At 40.3% G+C, this 19461-nt stretch overlaps 1 protein-coding gene across 8 annotated transcripts in view; it reads right to left on the bottom strand.

The window, feature by feature from the left end:
- Positions 1-19235, bottom strand: part of LOC147027015 (protein phosphatase EYA2-like) — a 130517-nt gene extending 111282 nt beyond the window's left edge. For 2 of the 8 annotated variants that reach the window (XM_085883057.1, XM_085883058.1), the window contains exons 1-3: positions 18972-19235; positions 9416-9473; positions 458-561 (exon numbers count right to left, since the gene is read on the bottom strand). In XM_085883057.1, the coding sequence (XP_085739183.1) occupies positions 458-561; positions 9416-9473; positions 18972-19089 (280 nt within the window). In that variant the 5' untranslated portion in view covers positions 19090-19235. The remainder of the gene's footprint in view (positions 1-457; positions 562-9415; positions 9474-18971) is intronic. The other 6 variants (XM_085883055.1, XM_085883060.1, XM_085883056.1 and 3 more) reach the window with 5 other exon arrangements.
- Between the last annotated feature and the right edge of the window lie 226 nt (positions 19236-19461).

The following is a 19461-nucleotide window of genomic DNA, read 5'->3' as shown; positions in this document are numbered from 1 at the left end:
TGAAACATCAACTCTGTGGAAAATTGAGAAACTATAATAAAATGCTTTACAATATTAATTTTTGTGTGTGTGCAGTACCTGGCTATGGGTTAATTACATCATTGCTGGAGGTACTGCCATGCCATTGATGGAGTATCCATCCCCTCCCCCTTTCCACCTTCCATTGTATACCAGGTCAGGAATTTAGAGTTTCGGCAGGTCACGGCAGATAACGAGCTATTCTTTTCCAAAAGCACCGTGGAATCTTTAACGTCCACCAGCGAATTCTAGCAGACAGAGGCTCTTTGAAACCAACGAGCAAAAACACAATTTGCTTTAATAACATTAAGGAAATTCATAACTTTGTGGTTTTCTCATCCCCATTAGATCGGGTCTGTACTTAGAGTAACAAATTCTTTACCAAAATACCACAAGCTGCTGACACTTCCCAAAGCCCATTGACATTGTGAGGTCGTACCCTGGAGATCATGAGTCAGAGGTGCGGGACTCCCGGGAATGACTCCTGCCTCCAAAGTTGAGCCGCTGCTTTTGGACACAACTAGTTCCTGCATGGCCATAGACCTGGAGAGAAAATTCAGGAAACGTAGGATTCGGTTCACCAAAGATGTGTAATATAAACAACTCTTTTATTAAATAATTGCCTGGTGGTACAAATAAATAAATAAATAAATAAATAAATAAAAGAATATTGGAGATTTCATGTGTTTTTTTGTTGTTGTTGTAGTATATTCTGACTTAGAAATAAATACATTTTAACAAATGTTTAATATCCTGCTTTGTGTTTGTGTTCAGTAAAAACCGTTTTAGTTGAAGAAACATGGAATGCTTTCCCAAACTTCCTGAGCAAATCACCACTGAAGAAACTGCAGTGATTGAAAGAAAGTCCTTAATCTTCAGAGCAAATTATGATGCTGTCCTGAAACCATCACCGACCACATCTCACAAACAAATAGAGATCTAAATATGTTGCATATCTTAAGGCACGGTCACACCTTGACGTTTTAGCCAGCGATGGCAACGTATTAAAATGTATCTAAAACGCTGGCTTACGTTGAACTTTTGATGTTTTTTTTTAAAGATTCGGACGTATTCATAGCGACTTGGTCTTATGTATAACGCATTGGTAACGGACACAGAACGTTTCGTTGTGTTATAGATAACTTATACCAACGAATGCTGAACCTGTTGTCGGCCTACACAACCGATGCCTAACGATAGTCTAACTTAGGCATAGCGCGTTGCACGCATCGCCGACGATGTCGTGACGTAGCCTATTAAAAGGCTGACGCACAACGATTCGAATCATAACTGCCGTAGAAATGGAAGTGTCAACATCGCGGTCACACCTTGGCGATCTTGCCAGCGTATGCCGACCTAAGAAAAATGTGTCTAAAACGTTGGGGCACGTCAAATACGGTATGAGTAAGTTTGGTATACGTGAGTACAACGCTAAAGTACGCTATCATACGTCGTAGTAAGTAGAGTACGTCAAGAAATTTTAAACATGTTCAAAATTTTACGACGTACTCTGCGTATGACACACGTTCCGCATGCGATGGGGATAAGTTTTACACACGATATGTGGACGCTTACACACGTCCACAAAGGCTACTTATAAGCTACTCATAAGTCGAAACACGTCGCGGTAATGTCTTTTTTATGCGAAACTTATTTCTAACTTATGTTTGACGTGCTTTGAACCAATTCTTTATGTAGTCCCAACACACATCGACGTATGTAGACGTATTCCAATGACGTCTTCCGGTCGACAAAAAAAAAATAAAAATTAACGTGTTTCTAGGTTACAACTGCCATATAAAGACGTGTTCCCAGCGGTTTTGGGAATTGGTATATAAAAATGCTGCTCATAAAAGGGGAACCCAACAGTGTTTGAGTCCTTTTTGAGTCGATGTCCATGTCAGCAGTAACAGTATCAGTATCAGTATTAGTATTAGTATTAGTATTAGTAGTAGTTTGTTCATGTTGGCAGTAGTAGGTGAGTGTGAGGGGGAGGGTGTGGGTTATGATGGATCGTCCTTGCGTTTAACGATTTAAATGATAAACTCAACGATTTTAATGGCTGCATCCCCACTATTGAAAGTAGACGCTTGCGCTCAACAATTGGATTTTTTTTTACACTCAACGACTTTTAAACGGTACCACTCAGCTATTTTCATTGTTTACAATGAACGATTTAAATTGCTGTCACTCGCCTTTGTTTTTTGTCGCTGGGGTTTTGAAATTTGAAGCGTTTCTTCTGAACGTGTTAAAATGCTCAAACTCGACTATTTTAAATAGACGCTGCCGATGGACAATTGGAATCATAGCCAAGCTAGACATCGAAGCGTGAACATCCTCGTCATGCCGAAGAAAAGTTTGAAGAATGCTGCAAATAAGTGTCCTGGCCGTGGCCGTGGACGCTGACGCAAGGACGATCCATTATACCGACATCTTTCAGCCTATGAGTAACTTAAAAGTAACTTCTGTCGATGTGTGGCAACGATCGCGTAACGTGCCAACAACACATTAATCATAGGTTAGAAATAAGTTTCGGGTACGCTAAACATTACCTCGGCGTGTCTCAACTTATGATTAACTTACAAGTAGCATGTGTTGACGTCTGTCAACGATCGCAGACCGTGCATACAACTTGTGGCCAGCGTAGCGGAACGTGTGAGTCATACGCCGGCATACGTCGTGAAATTTCAAGCATGAAAAAATTTGAGGACAACCAAAAAGTACAACGTTTAAAGCCAGCGTACAACGACGTATGGCAGTGTTTTTCAGCGTGCTCTCAATGTTATCAAAACTTACCCATAACGTATTCAACGTGTGCCAGCGTTTTAGAAAAAAATTTCAAAAATCGGCATACGTTGGCTAAAACGTCAATGTGTGACCGGGCCTTTAACAGTGAAGGACTGAGAAAGGCCATTTGGCTCAACTTGTGTATGCCGTATCCACATTCCAACAGTCACACTTAATTAAGGTAGTGCTAATTCTATAGTTTATCCAGAAACTACACTCACTCAGTCAGTGCCTATCCATCCTGAGAAGAGCCAAGCATTAGGATCACCTGAGATCAGATAAGACCTTCCCAGATCCAAGCTTACTCTTCACCTCCACTCCAACGTGCCCTTTTACTCTCGTCTGAGAAATTTCCTCATCGAGTCTGTCCAGGCATGTTATTCCCAACATTTCTTTAAGCTGTTGACCCACTGCCACGCTATCATTATCTTTTATATTATTGGTGAAACTTACAACAAGGAAAATAGAAAATTTCTCTGAACAACTTTTACTTTTTGGTGATGTCTCCTGCTCTTCCTTTGCTACATTTGGTTCATCTGATCATATGCTTGTGAGAGTCAATATCTCTCTGGCTATTCTCAGAGAGCTGCCTCAATGCTGGCGAGTCTGGCATTTCACTCAAGCAGATTGGCAGAGACGGAAAGCAGCCATCTCTCTTCAGGACTGGTCTCCCATATCTACTGACCCTGACATTAACTCAGTCTGCGAATGAATATATATATATATATATATATCTATCTCTCAATATCTCTCTCTCTATATCTCTCTCTCACACACACACACACACACACACACACACACACACACACACACACACACACACACACACACACACACACACACACACACACACACCCCATCTCATCTTCAATTATCATCTCATCTCCACAAGCCATCTCTGCCACCTCCCTCTCCCTCCCTCTTTCTTTCCTTTTATGAACACTATATTACTTGTGAGCTTATTCTGGCTATTTAACCTCTATCTGCCCATTAAAAGGCCTGCAAATTCATGCCACGTTTCTCAAATTTCTTCGAGCCAACCATTATTACATGGATCATCTATCATCATCTATCATCCCACTCTTTCATTGACCTTGAACTTTATCTAATAAAAGGCCCAAACAGAGAATTCGGACTGAACCTGCACACAGTGACGTACTGATCATTTCCAAAAAAGATAATGTGGGATCTATCATGTCAAAACTCAAAATAGACCTCATCTGAAGAATGATGTGCTTAGACATGTAGAGCTATATTTTGCAACTGCACCACAATGGCAGTTTTATGAGGTTCATTTTATCAGGAATCAACTCAGATGAGATAATCCACTGATAAGTATGCTCACAACTTAGGTAGCTATCTGCTGCCCAATAATAGAATAAATTATATATATATTCATGAGATGAATGGGAAGCTCAATTAGAACATGACATACAGGAAAGCAGAAAATGTAGTCTAAGATAATGATAGAGTAACATAACCAGATCCTCAGGAAAGAGAGTCCTGGGCTAGAGTGATGAGTTTTCTTACATTAGCCCCAGGCAAGCCTGAAGTTGGCTTAGCAGATAAGGTAGCTGGCTGAGGATCCTAGGGTCCTGAGTTTGAGGTCCGTTGGGTGGTTAACTCAGCCTATCATCCTTTCAAGGTCAGTGAAATGAGTACTAGTATACTGGTGGAGGGGCACAGCATCAGCGGCACAGCCATGCTTCCAATAAATGATAGCTACCTTACAGCCAAGCTGCCATACGCGAGAACAAAACAGAAGACCAGGCAGGAATTTATTTACTCCCATTGTATGTATGTATGTGTCGTCTTCCCTTTGCTCTAATTTCTCTAAGTCTTCTACTTTGTCCCTCAACCCTGTTGTTGGTGTGTTCTCCCCCGCCCCCCTCTCCTCCCTTTCTCTTTATACTGCTCTTTTCATTCTGTTACATCCTGATCCATTCCGTGTTATAACTCCTCAACAAGCCTTGACATAAATTTGGTTCACATGAATTGATAATATATATATATATATATATATATATATATATATATATATATATATATATATATATATATATATATATGCTGCAAGGATGGCCAAGAGGTATGCACACTGGGCTCTATGCTGTTTAGCCTGGGTTTGAATCCTGACCCAGCTATAATCTGTCATCCTGGTGTTTCACATGTAGGGTGATTCATCAATGTGTGCCATCCTTCAGATGGACATTAAACTGCTGGCATATCTGCTGGCATTAGTTGGTATAGGTTAAAGATCCCACGGTGTCCTTTGCCATGAGGAGGCGAGCTATCGCCAGCACCATGAAGAAATTCTAAATTCCTGCTCTAACTATTGCTGGGAACACAATGGCAAACCTCCAAGTATAACCTTTGCCAAAGAACGACTTCTGCAGCACCGTCGTTCTGTAACAGAGTACGTATGGTACATCAGAATAAGTATATGTACACATAAACACGAGTGGGGTATGCTTGTAGACCGCAAACAGATACTGGGATGCATCCCACTTGCAGACATAATAAATGTAAGTTTATAGACAATAAATATATGATTCTATTTCGAAAACAAATATCAAAGGGTGGAACATACAGTATATCAGTTTATCAATGCTGGTTCCACAGGTAATCTGCTTAACACAAGTAATGTGGAGGAAGATTAAATGAACTAAAAGTAACATCCTATGAATGACATTTAAATTTCCATTATCTGCATCATATATTATTTTTGTCATGGTATTATTAATAATAAAATAACAAAAATAAACAATTGTAGGTCTGGTGGCATGACATAATAACTAAAAGTCTGACTTATTAACTGAAAGGATGGATGGCAGATAACAGCCGTATCATCTTGTTAACCCCCAATGTCCTCCTCCCTTTGTCTCATTCTTCCCCATGTATCTTATTTCTCCAAGTCTTCCTATATTTTGTCCCTCAACCCTGCTGTCGGTGTGTTCTCCCACCCGACTCCCCATTCTCCTCCCCTTTCTCTTTATGCTGCTCGATTCACTTTGTTACATCCTGATCCATTCTGTACTACAACTCCTCCATGAGCCTCAACACTGTATACATACGAAAAAAGGATTGCAGATTGGTGACAAACCTCACAGTAAGCTTTCATCCGATTTCAGGTCTTGGCCCTGCCAGACTCAATAGTATTGGTCCACCTCATGCTCTTGACCTTATATATCCATTCCTCTTTTAATAATCATTTGGTTTTTCTTGCCAAATTCTTCCCTTCACTTCACTTCACCTCCATTTTTTTGTTCCCTTGTCCTTATCCCTTTGAAGCCAGTTTCCTCCGTTCACAATGCGGCACTCAACATAGGTTCAATGCTTCAAAGGTTCCGTACATCGACATCTGTCTTTCTACCCCATCTCCTTGATCTGATGTCTTTTGTTTATGGTCTTTGTTCATATGCTCATTCACAAATCTAAATTTTCATAAAGAAACTATTTTTCAATGAAATGGCTAAATCGTTTACGATATAAATGAAGCAGTTGTACTTCATTGTGTTTTAACACAACAATCAAGTATCATTTAACTACAAATACTGAACTGCAGTCAGGTGGGTGGTGGGGGTGAGCATTCAGCCAAAGTACAAGTCAACCATGGATTTAATGCCCATCTACAACTAATATATAAAGCCCTTTCTAACCACAGACTGACTCACTCACTCAATCACTGATGAAAATGCTTGATACTTTATAGGTTGGTAGAAAGCTAAAATTTTGCACACTAATGCAACACAAAGCCAATATCCCAGGAAAAAAATCACAAAACTGTCAGAAATTGTGCATAAATGGAAATATCCACGAATAAGAGTCGGCTAGTGCGGGCTCTGTCTGCTCACTGCTGGTAGACAATGGAGCTGACACTGGTACTGGTTGCTATGCAACGGTAACAAGTGCTGCTTCTGCCTCTTATTTTATATTAAAAATTATCTTGTTAAATAAGATGTTTATCTTATTTTTTTGTCTCTTATTTATAACTTTACATTAAAAATTACGATAGCTGTAAACATTTAAATAAAGAGCTCATTCTAATCAACAATTCATGATTTACTTGAGATATTTAGCTCTTTGCTTTTCAAACAGTCGAAGGAGACCGACTATAGTACATTAGAAAGGAAGCAATTATAACTGATTTGCACGTCTAAGTCTCTGATCTATGATGTGCTTAATTATTGATACGTTTTAAATATTGCGAATTATTAGCAAGTAATTTTAGTAATTACTCACTGATTTCAGTAATTAGAAATTTGTTAATTACCAAGTAATCCTAGTAATGATAACACACTTTGAATCTTGTATATTTAATTATGAAGTCCTGTCAGACCCCGCTATTCGAGGGGGGGGGGGATACGTTCCTGAAAAATGTCGGGACTGTCGGGGTCTGCGAATGTTGAGGCATTGTTTTAAAAAAAGTACATATACTGTATTTATTTATTTAACATGCTCTAGGCTCGTGGAAGAGCGATTACACAGAACAAATCAGGACACAACGTAACAAAGGGAACAAAGCAAGAGAAAGGGGAAACATCAACAGCAGGGCGGAGGGAGAAAGTCGTAGGAGACAGTCAAACAATGGAAGCAGGTAACAATGAGGGGTAAGGGAGAACGCAAATGGTGGACAATATGGATACATAAGCAAAATTGTGTTTGACCAGTTTGTGATTTTGTCAAGGTCTGAAGAGAGGGAATAGGCTGCTGTCTGTCTGTCTGTCAGGAGGATGAGAGATGTCATGGCAGAGAGTGGAGTCATCAGCAAAGAGATAAAGAGGATTTTACCGAGAGTCAGAGAGATCATTGATGAAGATTAGGAATAATATGGGGCGTAGAACACTGTCTTGGAGGTACTCTAGCCTTGACAGGGAGAGGAGATAAAAGGGTTCCTTGAAGAGCCACATGTTGTCCACGAGAGGGGAGGAAGTCAGCGATCCAAGGGTGGAGTTGGCCTTGGATTCAATAGGCAGACAGTTTGGAGAGCAAGGCAGTATGCCAGACTGTATCAACAGCTTGATATATGTCCAGAGAGATGGCTCTGGTCTCATGTCTGATGTTGAGGACCTCCACCATTGTTGGGAGAGTAGAAGCAGCATGGTCAAGGTAAAGTGACCAGGTCTGAATCCAAATTGATGATCTGAGATGAGGCTGTTGGAGAAAAGTAAGATTTTATATCAACTGCGATGATGGATTTCATGACCTTGCCGATGATTGGACGTAAGCTAATTGGGCTTTAGTTAAGGGGATCCATTTTTGCACCTTTTTATGGAATGCTGTGATGTTGGGTGATTTCCAATTTGCCAGGTGGATATAGGAGACCAGTCCTGAAGTGTTAAAAAAAAAACACAAACCCAAATACGCGAAGCACGAATATTGAAGCAGGTCACACTTTATGATCCCGCGAATACACGGGGTCTGTGATCAGTAAATCTGCAAATATTGGGGTCCGACAGTAATGTATTTTGGATCACATGACTTGCCTTTTTGGTGATTGTTTGGTTAAGTTAATTATGAATATGCTACATATTTATTAAGTCTTTTGGCATGCATAACATTGCAGTCCGTTGTGCTCTTGAATATAAATCTCTTTTGCCAAACAATTCATCAAATATATATGAAGCTTATATTTATTATGTCTACACGTAGGATGCACCCGAGTAGTTGCTTGCAGTGTGCAAGCATGCCCAACTGGTATTGAATACTAATTAAGAGGCGGTAGAGAGAATGAAAAATTAAGATTGAGAAAAGGAAATTGGAGGACGATTCAAGAAGAAAAGGGATGGTAGAGTAATTTGAGAGGAGAGAGAGGAGAGAGAGGAGAAAATGAAAAAAGATGTTGGAAGATGAAGGGAGGAAGGAGAAGAGAAATACAAATGTATAATGGAGGAGGTGGAGGGAGGTGGAGGGCAAAACCTCCAACATTTTTGTATGTGTAATATGTTCACAGTCTCTTCTGCCTTGTTTTCCCCCCAAGTTCAAAACTTCTTAATGCAGGAACCATGTTGAGCCAGAACCAGCTCAAAACACATCAAAGCTCGCTGGGTAGTTTCCAATTTGCGTTTGGTAATTGGCGACCAAATGCCAGCCCGGGCCAGATACTGTTGGCTGTCGAGGAAGCTCCATGCTCTGATTAGCAGATCTAAATACTGCATTCTCATGAACTAATACATTATGCAAGGTGTAGACCATCATGACTAATTACACCACAAACCACACCTGCAGAAAACGCTGTCTTCAGTTACAGACTGACGTGACCTTTTGATACCAGGGAGTCGAGATAGCTAAAATGATTAATGGTACATTTGTGGGAGGCTACTGGGAAGTTCAGATATTACAAAGTTTTTCAAGAAGTTCACACTCTTAAGTCATATAATGGGAAAAAGGAACTTTCTAGCATGTGGCAGTAATAGTTGCTTTGTTGGAATTATCCATTTGCCAACATGGGAAACTCTTGGAGTGAAGCATGATAGAAATAGAGTCTGTAAACAAAGTACTAAATTGTCCCTGCCACTACCAGGCCGTTAGTAAGCATTTCTATGAGTGAAATGTGTTCCATGAGATGTTGCACAAGATAGCAAAATGTTGCCTCGTTAGTAGTCCTTACTGCGAATGGAATTTGAACCGATTCTCATTGGAGCACACGACCTGTCCAGGAAACACACCTGAAGAGACAAATACTTCCTTTCAGGATGTGTATGTAAATATGCAAAGTCAATAAGATTGCTGACATGTGTTGTTAAAATTCACAGCATTTGTTTTACAAGTTCTCAAGAAAACGTTTTGGAGGAAGAGGAAGAAGAAGAATAAGAATAAGAATAAGAAGCAGAATAAACTTCAGCCTGTTTTAACAAAGTAATATAACACATGGGATATGCAAGCCTTGCGTCATAGAATCATGAAGGCCTGGGGGGTGCATGCAGTCTGCTGTTAACAACAAAAATAATAATAATTATATATATATATATATATATATATATATATATATATATATATATATATATATATATATATATATATATATATATAGTAGACTAGGCGTAAGTAGTCACCATCGGGACCGAGAAATGTGACGACATATGCGAACATTCATGATGACTGTGGGGTGAAGGATGAAGTCGCGCGTGGCCTGGACACATATGTGTGAGAGCCGGCTATTGTACCAAAAGGAAAACACAATCCTCGGGGCATTGGTGGGGGTGAGTTGGAAAGTGATCAAGCAAAGATGGAATTCATGAATCAGTTTATCAAAAGTAAAGATAATGAACAACTCTGTAAGACAACTCTTATACGATCGGTGATGGTATGGTGACAAATTACATGACACACAGTCATCGTGGTGATGATTACCACTCAATGCCGATGTGTAAGTGAGTGCGGTAATGTACAAAACAAGCCAAGATAAAACCATGATCGGACTTCAACACTAAGCTCGATCGATCCTTTACTTCTTCACGAAGTAATCCGTTATGTTTGACTGCCTCAAACTCTTGGGCATCTGGTGCATGAGAAAGGATTCAAACCGGTCATTGTATTCCATGATGTTGGCTGGGCAATTCTCCACCGAAAGACAGTATCGGCCGAATATTTGGCCGAGCAGACATTTGCCGAAACCAGATGATGAGCACGTCATCGACATCTTCAAAGGACACACATTTCACACTTCCCACCGGCCTCACGATCTTCTCCACTTGTCCAAATATCTTGCCCTTATTATTCAAGATATCGTTCAATATCTGCCGTTTGATGTCCAACTTCTCAGCTATGTCTGTTTTCTTCATCAGTGGATTTGCCTCACAAAACTGGATAATGTCGTATTTTTCTTGGTAGGTTTTAGTTGTAAGCTTACGCTTCGTCACCATTGTCCTGCCTGCAGTGCGATCAACGTGTGTACGCAGTTATAAATAGCCTATCACTGGCGGTGTAAACCAATGAGCGAGCATCACGATTCCATGAAATCGGGCTTCTCACGAGGCAGCAGTTCCGTGTGACGAGTTAGGAGTGGTAATTTACTTGAGTTTCCATTAGTGGGAATGAACAACATTTGACGACTTAGAGATGACCCTTTATTCAAAGGGATTTAACATGAGATAAATTCGGGACTTTTTGACGCTGCCGACTTAGGTGAAGTGACGAGTTACAAGCTGCCGACTTACACCTAGTCTACTGTATGTATATATGTATATATATATATATATATATATATATATATATATATATATATATATATATATATATATATATATATATATATATATATATATATATATATATATATATATATATATATATATATATATATATATATATATATATATATTGCACAGACACTGAAAAAGTGTGTGGGCAGACTGTTACTGCAAAGAAATATAACCACGCAGAAAGAGCGTTTAGACAAAGGAAATGCCATCTGAGTGATGAGTCATCTGACTCATGAACAAAGGGGAATGGTTCCAATAAACGATGTTCAAAACAAACAAACAAAACCGGTTTCAAGGGAGAACAAAGTCCAATAACCCTGTGACTTGGTTTGAGGTAACAGGGGACTACATTGGCCAAGTTGTGTACACACTGTATCTACTGTGCATGGACAGGGGGTTTGGACAACACATAAGCTCTGCATACTCATCGGTTAAAAAGGAGTGGGGTCTGGAAATTCTGGCCTTTGTGCTTCTGTAATTCGGATAGAGAATTTAACGTGGAGGAAGATTAAACTAATGAGATTTTTATTGATGGTTGGTGACGAGGAGATTTAATTTCTTGCTTTCCTCTTGTTTAGCCTCACCAGAATAGTATGTGTATGTGTATGTGTATGTGTATGTGTATGTGTATGTGTATGTGTATGTGTATGTGTATGTGTATGTGTATGTGTATGTGTATGTGTATGTGTATGTGTATGTGTATGTGTATGTGTATGTGTATGTGTATGTGTATGTGTATGTGTATGTGTATGTGTATGTGTATGTGTATGTGTATGTGTATGTGTATGTGTAGAGATGTCCTTTCATATAGCATGCCCGGTGGTTGGAACGGGTCCAACCCACTGATAAATACCTTGTTGAGGCTCTGCATTGTTAAATGTTTTGTTTCCTACAGTGTGCGATACATCTTTTACCACCACATCAGTGTAACACCTTCAAAATACCCCCATTAGTCTTATTATACGAGTATTTACAGAAGACGAGGGTCATCAAGGAGGATAAGTTTGGAAATAAAAGTGATGAACACGCACAAAGTTGGACATTCTACCGCTAGCAATCTCCGCACATCGTTCATGTGATGGGCAGCTCATCCGTCTGTCTTGAGTTCAACAAAATGCATGAAGTGATGCACAACTTTTGGATTTTATAATCTCTGCACGTGGAGCTCCAATTTGTGTCACAAAAAGTCCCTTTTGTACACGCTTGCACTAACAGGCTTTTCTTCTGCAGTACTTAGGAAGGTCATGAGAATTTGAGACAGGGTTGAGGTGGATGGTTTATAGGGGTGAGGTTGGGGCGGGGGGGGGGGTGCACAGGTCGAAGCTTTATCAGAGTGCCGTGCAATGCAAATGTGCAACACACAACGCGGCTCGCCCCGCACTCACAAGGGCCAAACAGCACCGCACTCAATCAGAGTAGAGTCGAGCGGCTCCATCAGGTAGTGAGATCACGATGGAGAAGTTTGATCGCGATGGAGAAGTCCCGGAGTGAGAGGTGAATTCATAGGCATTGTGCTCACTCGACTGCGCTCAGCAAGAATTTTTTTCAATTTTTAGACATACCTGTATAATCAGCGCTGGCGTTTGCATATTTGTACAATTAATAACAACAATAATAATAAAAATAATATTAATATTAATAATAATAATAATGTGAAGCGAGAAACAAAAGCTCTTTTAATAGGCGTACAAGCATTCCGCTCGACCCATTTTCCCCGAGTACGGAAGGTTTGCGTAAAAACACCGCGTTACGCATTAAAAAGCCCCCTCAACAATAACACTCGGGAACTCTCCTTAAAGCATTTGGGAATGTCGCCAAACAAGCGGCTCTTTGTGTGCGCAACCGTGCCGCGGACACGGACAACCGTGCAGTGCGAACAATCGCGGCTTATTATTCGCATCAAACCCAATCGACTTCTTTCTTTCCCAGATACCGTCCCATGGCAAAGTGCATTGAATGGTTTGAAATTTCAGTGCACAGAAGCCGCATTTCATTTGAAACCGCCTATATACCTAACCTCCAGCAACCTCCTCTTTCTCCCCCTCCTCCCTCCATATATCCCTCCCACAAGCTCTTGCTAAGGGGATAATAATCGAGTCCTTCTAATTGAATCTACACCATTCTCTTTGGCACTTTTGTTTCCCGGATTTATGGTTCATGCGGATGACTGTTGTCAGAAAAGTGGATATTCCTCGTTAATTTGTTGAAGTAATGAAAACAATGTTTGTATAATTGAACAATTAAGGAGATAATATCCAATCAAACCCATGTTGTCAACGTTTGTTTCTTGTTCCAAAGAATAAGAACAAACAAACTTCTTTAAACAATACGTTTCATATAAAACGCTGATAAAAATTAATACGTTTCATATAAAACATCTGTTAAAATACTACATACAAGAAAAAACCCAGCAGCGATCAAAAACTGTAGGCTAACATTCTTGGTATGTGGTATTAGCTGGGAGGATAGCCAAGAGATATGCGCTTACCCATGAGCCGACTAGCCTGGGTTCGAATACCGACCCAGCTATAAACTGTCATCCCGGTGTTTCACAGGCAGGGTGATTGATCATCGTGTGTGCCATCCCTCGGATGAATGTTAAACCGGGTGTCCTGTCTGCCAGCATTAATTGGTGGATATTTAAGATCCCACTGTGTCTTTCCTGAAGAGTAGGCAAGTTACCACCAGCAAACTGAAACAAATTCCAAATTTCTTCCCAGATCATCGCGAGTGGAACGTTAAAGCCTGGTCAGCCGGTTCGTGAAAGACTTTTCCCAAACAACGTTCCCTAACCGACCCCACAAAAAGGTGAGAACAATTGCGACTGTTCAGGAATTAGTCGTAGTTAGAGATATTGGCACAAGGTATGGCGATAACATCGTCTGATCCTGATTTATAGGAATACGAGACTTGATCAGTAAGTACTTAGCCTTGCATCGAGATAAGGAAACTTTTCAGCTGAAATTTTTTAAATTGTGATCCGAATAGGTCAATGTCAGAAGATATGCCGAGATCGATGATAAAATTAACCTGGACCATATATGCTGTTTCAATGTCAGGTCACACACTTTTTGATCGCCCGATGGCAATCAGTTGTTTTAGCAAAACTCTTTGACTTTGAAGGGAAACACTGTACTGGTTCATAATAGTTTCAAGTCCAATGCCATACTATACAGGGTGGAGAGAGTATAATTATGATAACTTATTATTATGGTCCTAGTATTTCGAATACTTGTTAAAAACGAGGCTTCATTGAAAGGGATTAGAACATTGCAGGCAATTCTGGAAACCTGTAATTTGGAGTTTGAAAGTTTCCCACGAGAAAACGAGAACGAAATTCCCCAATCCTCAATTGTTGTGGAAATTGGTGGTGGTTTTGGTTTCGGGATGAACAAATGTTTCACAGTCGTTTTTCAAACCACATAAATGGGCATTCACGTTTGATCAGGATATCATTGATACCCGTGGGAACAAAGCCGTCAATGTCTGATGTCCTTTGTTTACTTGGTAAGACACAAAACATGAAATCATGACGTCATAGTGAATCGATGCACAAGTCACCATGATCCACCGCATGGAAGGTAAGTCGAGGCAGGACAACGTTAACCAGCGATCTGTTCATCGATCCGTAATAATCCCCGAGACCTGGGGATACTCCCTCAGTAAAACCCAGGAAGGTGTTCGGTGAAAAGTTATTAAAACCAACTGGAGATTGAACAAGTAAACTCGAAGAGTTCTACATGAAGACGAGTAAAACTCCTTCCCTTCAGTTGTCATTGATTCAGAGACTAGCGGACGTTGTGAACACGACATCACAACTACATCTTCAACAATACAACACAACTAAATTCATCACTACTACGTCGTAACTACATCCTCATAGCAATAGCTCAACATCAAAATTACATTCAAAATAACTACATCCTCAACACTACAACACAACAACATCCGCAACACATCACAACTACATCCTCAACACAACTAAATTCATCACTACATCCTCAAAACTACAACACAACTATATCCTCAACACTACATCACAACTACATCCTCAACACTATATCACAACTAAATTAATCACCAATATGTCACAACTACTTACTCAACACTGCATCATAGCTACATCCTCAACACTGCATTACAACTACATCCTCAACACTACATCACAACTAAATTAATCACTACTATGTCACAGCGACATCCTCAAAACTAGATTCATCATCAGAGCAATAGCACTACATAAAAATTACAGACACAACTACATCCTAAACATGGCAACACAACTCCATCCTCAACACTACATCACAACTACATCAACACTACAACATAACTACATCCTCAACATGACATCACAACTCCATCTTCAACACATTACAACTCCATCTTTAACACATCACAACTACATGCTCAACACAATTCCATCCTCAACACTACATCACAACTCCATCCTCAACACTACATCACAACTCCATCCTCAACACTACAATGTGACAACTACATCCTCAAAACTAGATTAATCATCATAGCAATAGCTCCACATCAAAATTACAGACATCACCACGACATCCTCAACATGACAACACAACCACATCCTCAACACTACATCACAATAACATCCTCAACACGACATCACAACTCCATCTTCGACACCACAGCACAACAACATCCTCAAAACCACACACAACTGCATCCTCAAAACCACACACAACTCCATCCTCAACACCAGAAGACAACTACATCCTCAAAACTACACAACTACATCAACACTACATCCTCAACGGAACACCACAACTACATCTTCAACACTACATCACAACTAAATTCATCACTACTATGTCACAACTACATTCATCATCATAGCAGTAGCTCTACATCAAAACTACAACCCAACTACATACATCACTACTATGTCACAACTACTTCCTCAAAACTAGATTCATCATCACAGCAGTAGCTCTACATCAAAATTACAGACATCACAACCACAACACAACTGCATCCTCACAACTACATCACAACTAAATTCATCACTACTATGTCACAACTACATCCTCAAAACTAGATTCATCATCACAGCAATAGCACAACATCAAAATTACAGAAATCACAACTACATTCTGAACACTGCAACACAACTCCATTCTCAACACTACATCACAATTACTTCCTCAACACTACAACACAATTACATTCTCAACACTACAACACAATTACATCCTCAACACTACAACACAATTACATCCTCAACACTACAACACAACTACATCGTCAACACTGCATCACAACTACATCGTCAACACTGCATCACAACTACATCCTCAACACTACAACACCACTACATCCTCAACACATCACAATTAAATTCATCACTACTATGTCACAACTACATCCTCAAAACTAGATTAATCATCATAGCAATAGCTCCACATCAAAATGACAGACATCACAACTACATCCTCAACACTGCATCCCCAACTCTACACCACAACTAAATTCATCACCAACATTTCACAACTACTTCAACACTGCATCAGAGCTACATCCTCAACACTGCATTACAACTACATCCTCAACACGACAATACAATTACATCTTCAACACTACAACACAACTCCATCCTCAACACTACATCACAACTCCATCCTCAACACTACATCACAACTCCATCCTCAACACTACATCACAACTCCATCCTCAACACTACAATGTGACAACTACATCCTCAAAACTAGATCAATCATCATAGCAATAGCTCCACATCAAAATTAGACATCACCACGACATCCTCAACATGACAACACAACCACATCCTCAACACTACATCACAATAACATCCTCAACACGACATCACAACTCCATCTTCAACACCACAGCACAACAACATCCTCAAAACCACACACAACTCCATCCTCAAAACCACACACAACTCCATCCTCAACACCAGAAGACAACTACATCCTCAAAACTACACAACTACATCAACACTACATCCTCAACGGAACACCACAACTACATCTTCAACACTACATCACAACTAAATTCATCACTACTATGTCACAACTACATTCATCATCATAGCAGTAGCTCTACATCAAAATTACAGACATCACAACTACAACCCAACTACATACATCACTACTATGTCACAACTACTTCCTCAAAACTAGATTCATCATCACAGCAGTAGCTCTACATCAAAATTACAGACATCACAACCACAACACAACTGCATCCTCACAACTACATCACAACTAAATTCATCACTACTATGTCACAACTACATCCTCAAAACTAGATTCATCATCACAGCAATAGCACAACATCAAAATTACAGAAATCACAACTACATTCTGAACACTGCAACACAACTCCATTCTCAACACTACATCACAATTACTTCCTCAACACTACAACACAATTACATCCTCAACACTACAACACAACTACATCGTCAACACTGCATCACAACTACATCCTCAACACTACAACACAACTACATCCTCAACACTACAACACAACTACATCGTCAACACTGCATCACAACTACATCCTCAACACTACAACACCACTACATCCTCAACACATCACAATTAAATTCATCACTACTATGTCACAACTACATCCTCAAAACTAGATTAATCATCATAGCAATAGCTCCACATCAAAATGACAGACATCACAACTACATCCTCAACACTGCATCACAACTGCATCCCCAACTCTACACCACAACTAAATTCATCACCAACATTTCACAACTACTTCAACACTGCATCAGAGCTACATCCTCAACACTGCATTACAACTACATCCTCAACACGACAATACAATTACATCTTCAACACTACAACACAACTCCATCCTCAACACTACATCACACCTCCATCCTCAACACTACAACACAATTACATCCTCAATACTACAACACTACATCACAACTAAATTCATCACTACAATGTGACAACTACATCCTCAAAACTATATTAATCATAGCAATAGCTCTACATCAAAATTAGACACAACTACATGTTAAACACTACTACATCCTCAACACTACTACATCCTCAACACGACTACATCCTCAACTCCATCCTCAACACCACAACACAACTACATCCTCAAAACTACACTCCATCCTCAACACTAGAACACCACTACATCCAAAAAACAACACCACAACTACCTCCTCAACACTACATCACAACTACATCCTCAACACACAACTACATCCTCAACATTACATCACAACTACATCTTCAACACTACATCACAACTAAATTCATCACTACTATGTCACAACTACATCCTCAAAACTAGATTCATCATCATAGCAGTAGCATTACATCAAAATTACAGACATCACAACTACATCCTCAACACAATACCACAACTACATCCTTAACACAACACAACTGTATCCTCGACACGACAACAAAATTACATCCTCAACACTACAACACAACTGTATCCCAGACACTAGAACACAACTATATCCTCAACAATACTTCACAACTACATCCTCAACACATCACATCACAAATACTTTAATCTCCATTACATTATACAACTGCATAATCACCATTATATTATAAATTATATCTTCGACCAATACAACACCAATACATGTAATACAACTACTTTCTTTAATTCAATATGTCGTAAATATCACCAGGAAAAAAATTTGGTTTAGCAAAAATACAAGAAGGACAACCGACAATCAAAAGTTAAACTCCAGGAGGTTGTTGGCCGTGCTGGGAGAGGAAACAAAACTACAGCCAAGACTCCACACTATATCCGTGTGGCCCGAACAGCCGGAGCTACAGCCGCGTCCGCACAACCTCCCGGCGTTACAGGCAAGGAGAAAGCGGCGGTGCGGAGCGACATGAAAATCATAAGTGACAATGGCAGAACTTACCGAATTTCAGGGGCAACCGGAAGGTGGGAAGCGCGGAATGTTGTTACCGTGTAACGTATAACGAGGCGGATGCTCCTCTTTCACCGGCAATGGCTCCAGCGTCCGTGCTCGGGATCCGCGCTCGGGCTGCGGCGCAGACAGAACGTGAAACCCTAGAAGATGCATGAGGGACGTTTTAGAGAGTTAGGGTTTCTGGGGGAGGGAGGCACGGGCGGAGGCTTCCTGCAAGGACTTTTCTCTGCTGCTGGAAGCGTCTCGTTCAAGGCAAGCGCGCATCGGGCGCGGTGCGCTCCACGCTTAATATACGCTTCAGGTTGTGGCAGAATATTCTAGGGGAAAAGGGAAGGTATTAACCGTTACTGGGCGACGATTTATCCGTTTCACGCCTAGTTTCCCGTTATCCCGAATTCATGTTTCTCAGTTGGCAGTGCTGGTTTTTGTGCGAATCGTGACGATGCTGCCGGTGATTTCACGGACGAGCATTCATGGCTGCGGTTGTAAGCGGGGTCACCCTGATTGGGTTTGATGACGACGACT

The sequence above is a fragment of the Eptatretus burgeri genome, chromosome 5 (genome assembly GCF_056783735.1).
Source record: "Eptatretus burgeri isolate ZD-2024b chromosome 5, Ebu_testis_v1, whole genome shotgun sequence".
Classification (NCBI taxonomy): Eukaryota; Metazoa; Chordata; class Myxini; order Myxiniformes; family Myxinidae; genus Eptatretus; species Eptatretus burgeri.
Note: the sequence above shows the minus strand (reverse complement) of the source record. Positions and strands in the feature narration are given on the sequence as shown.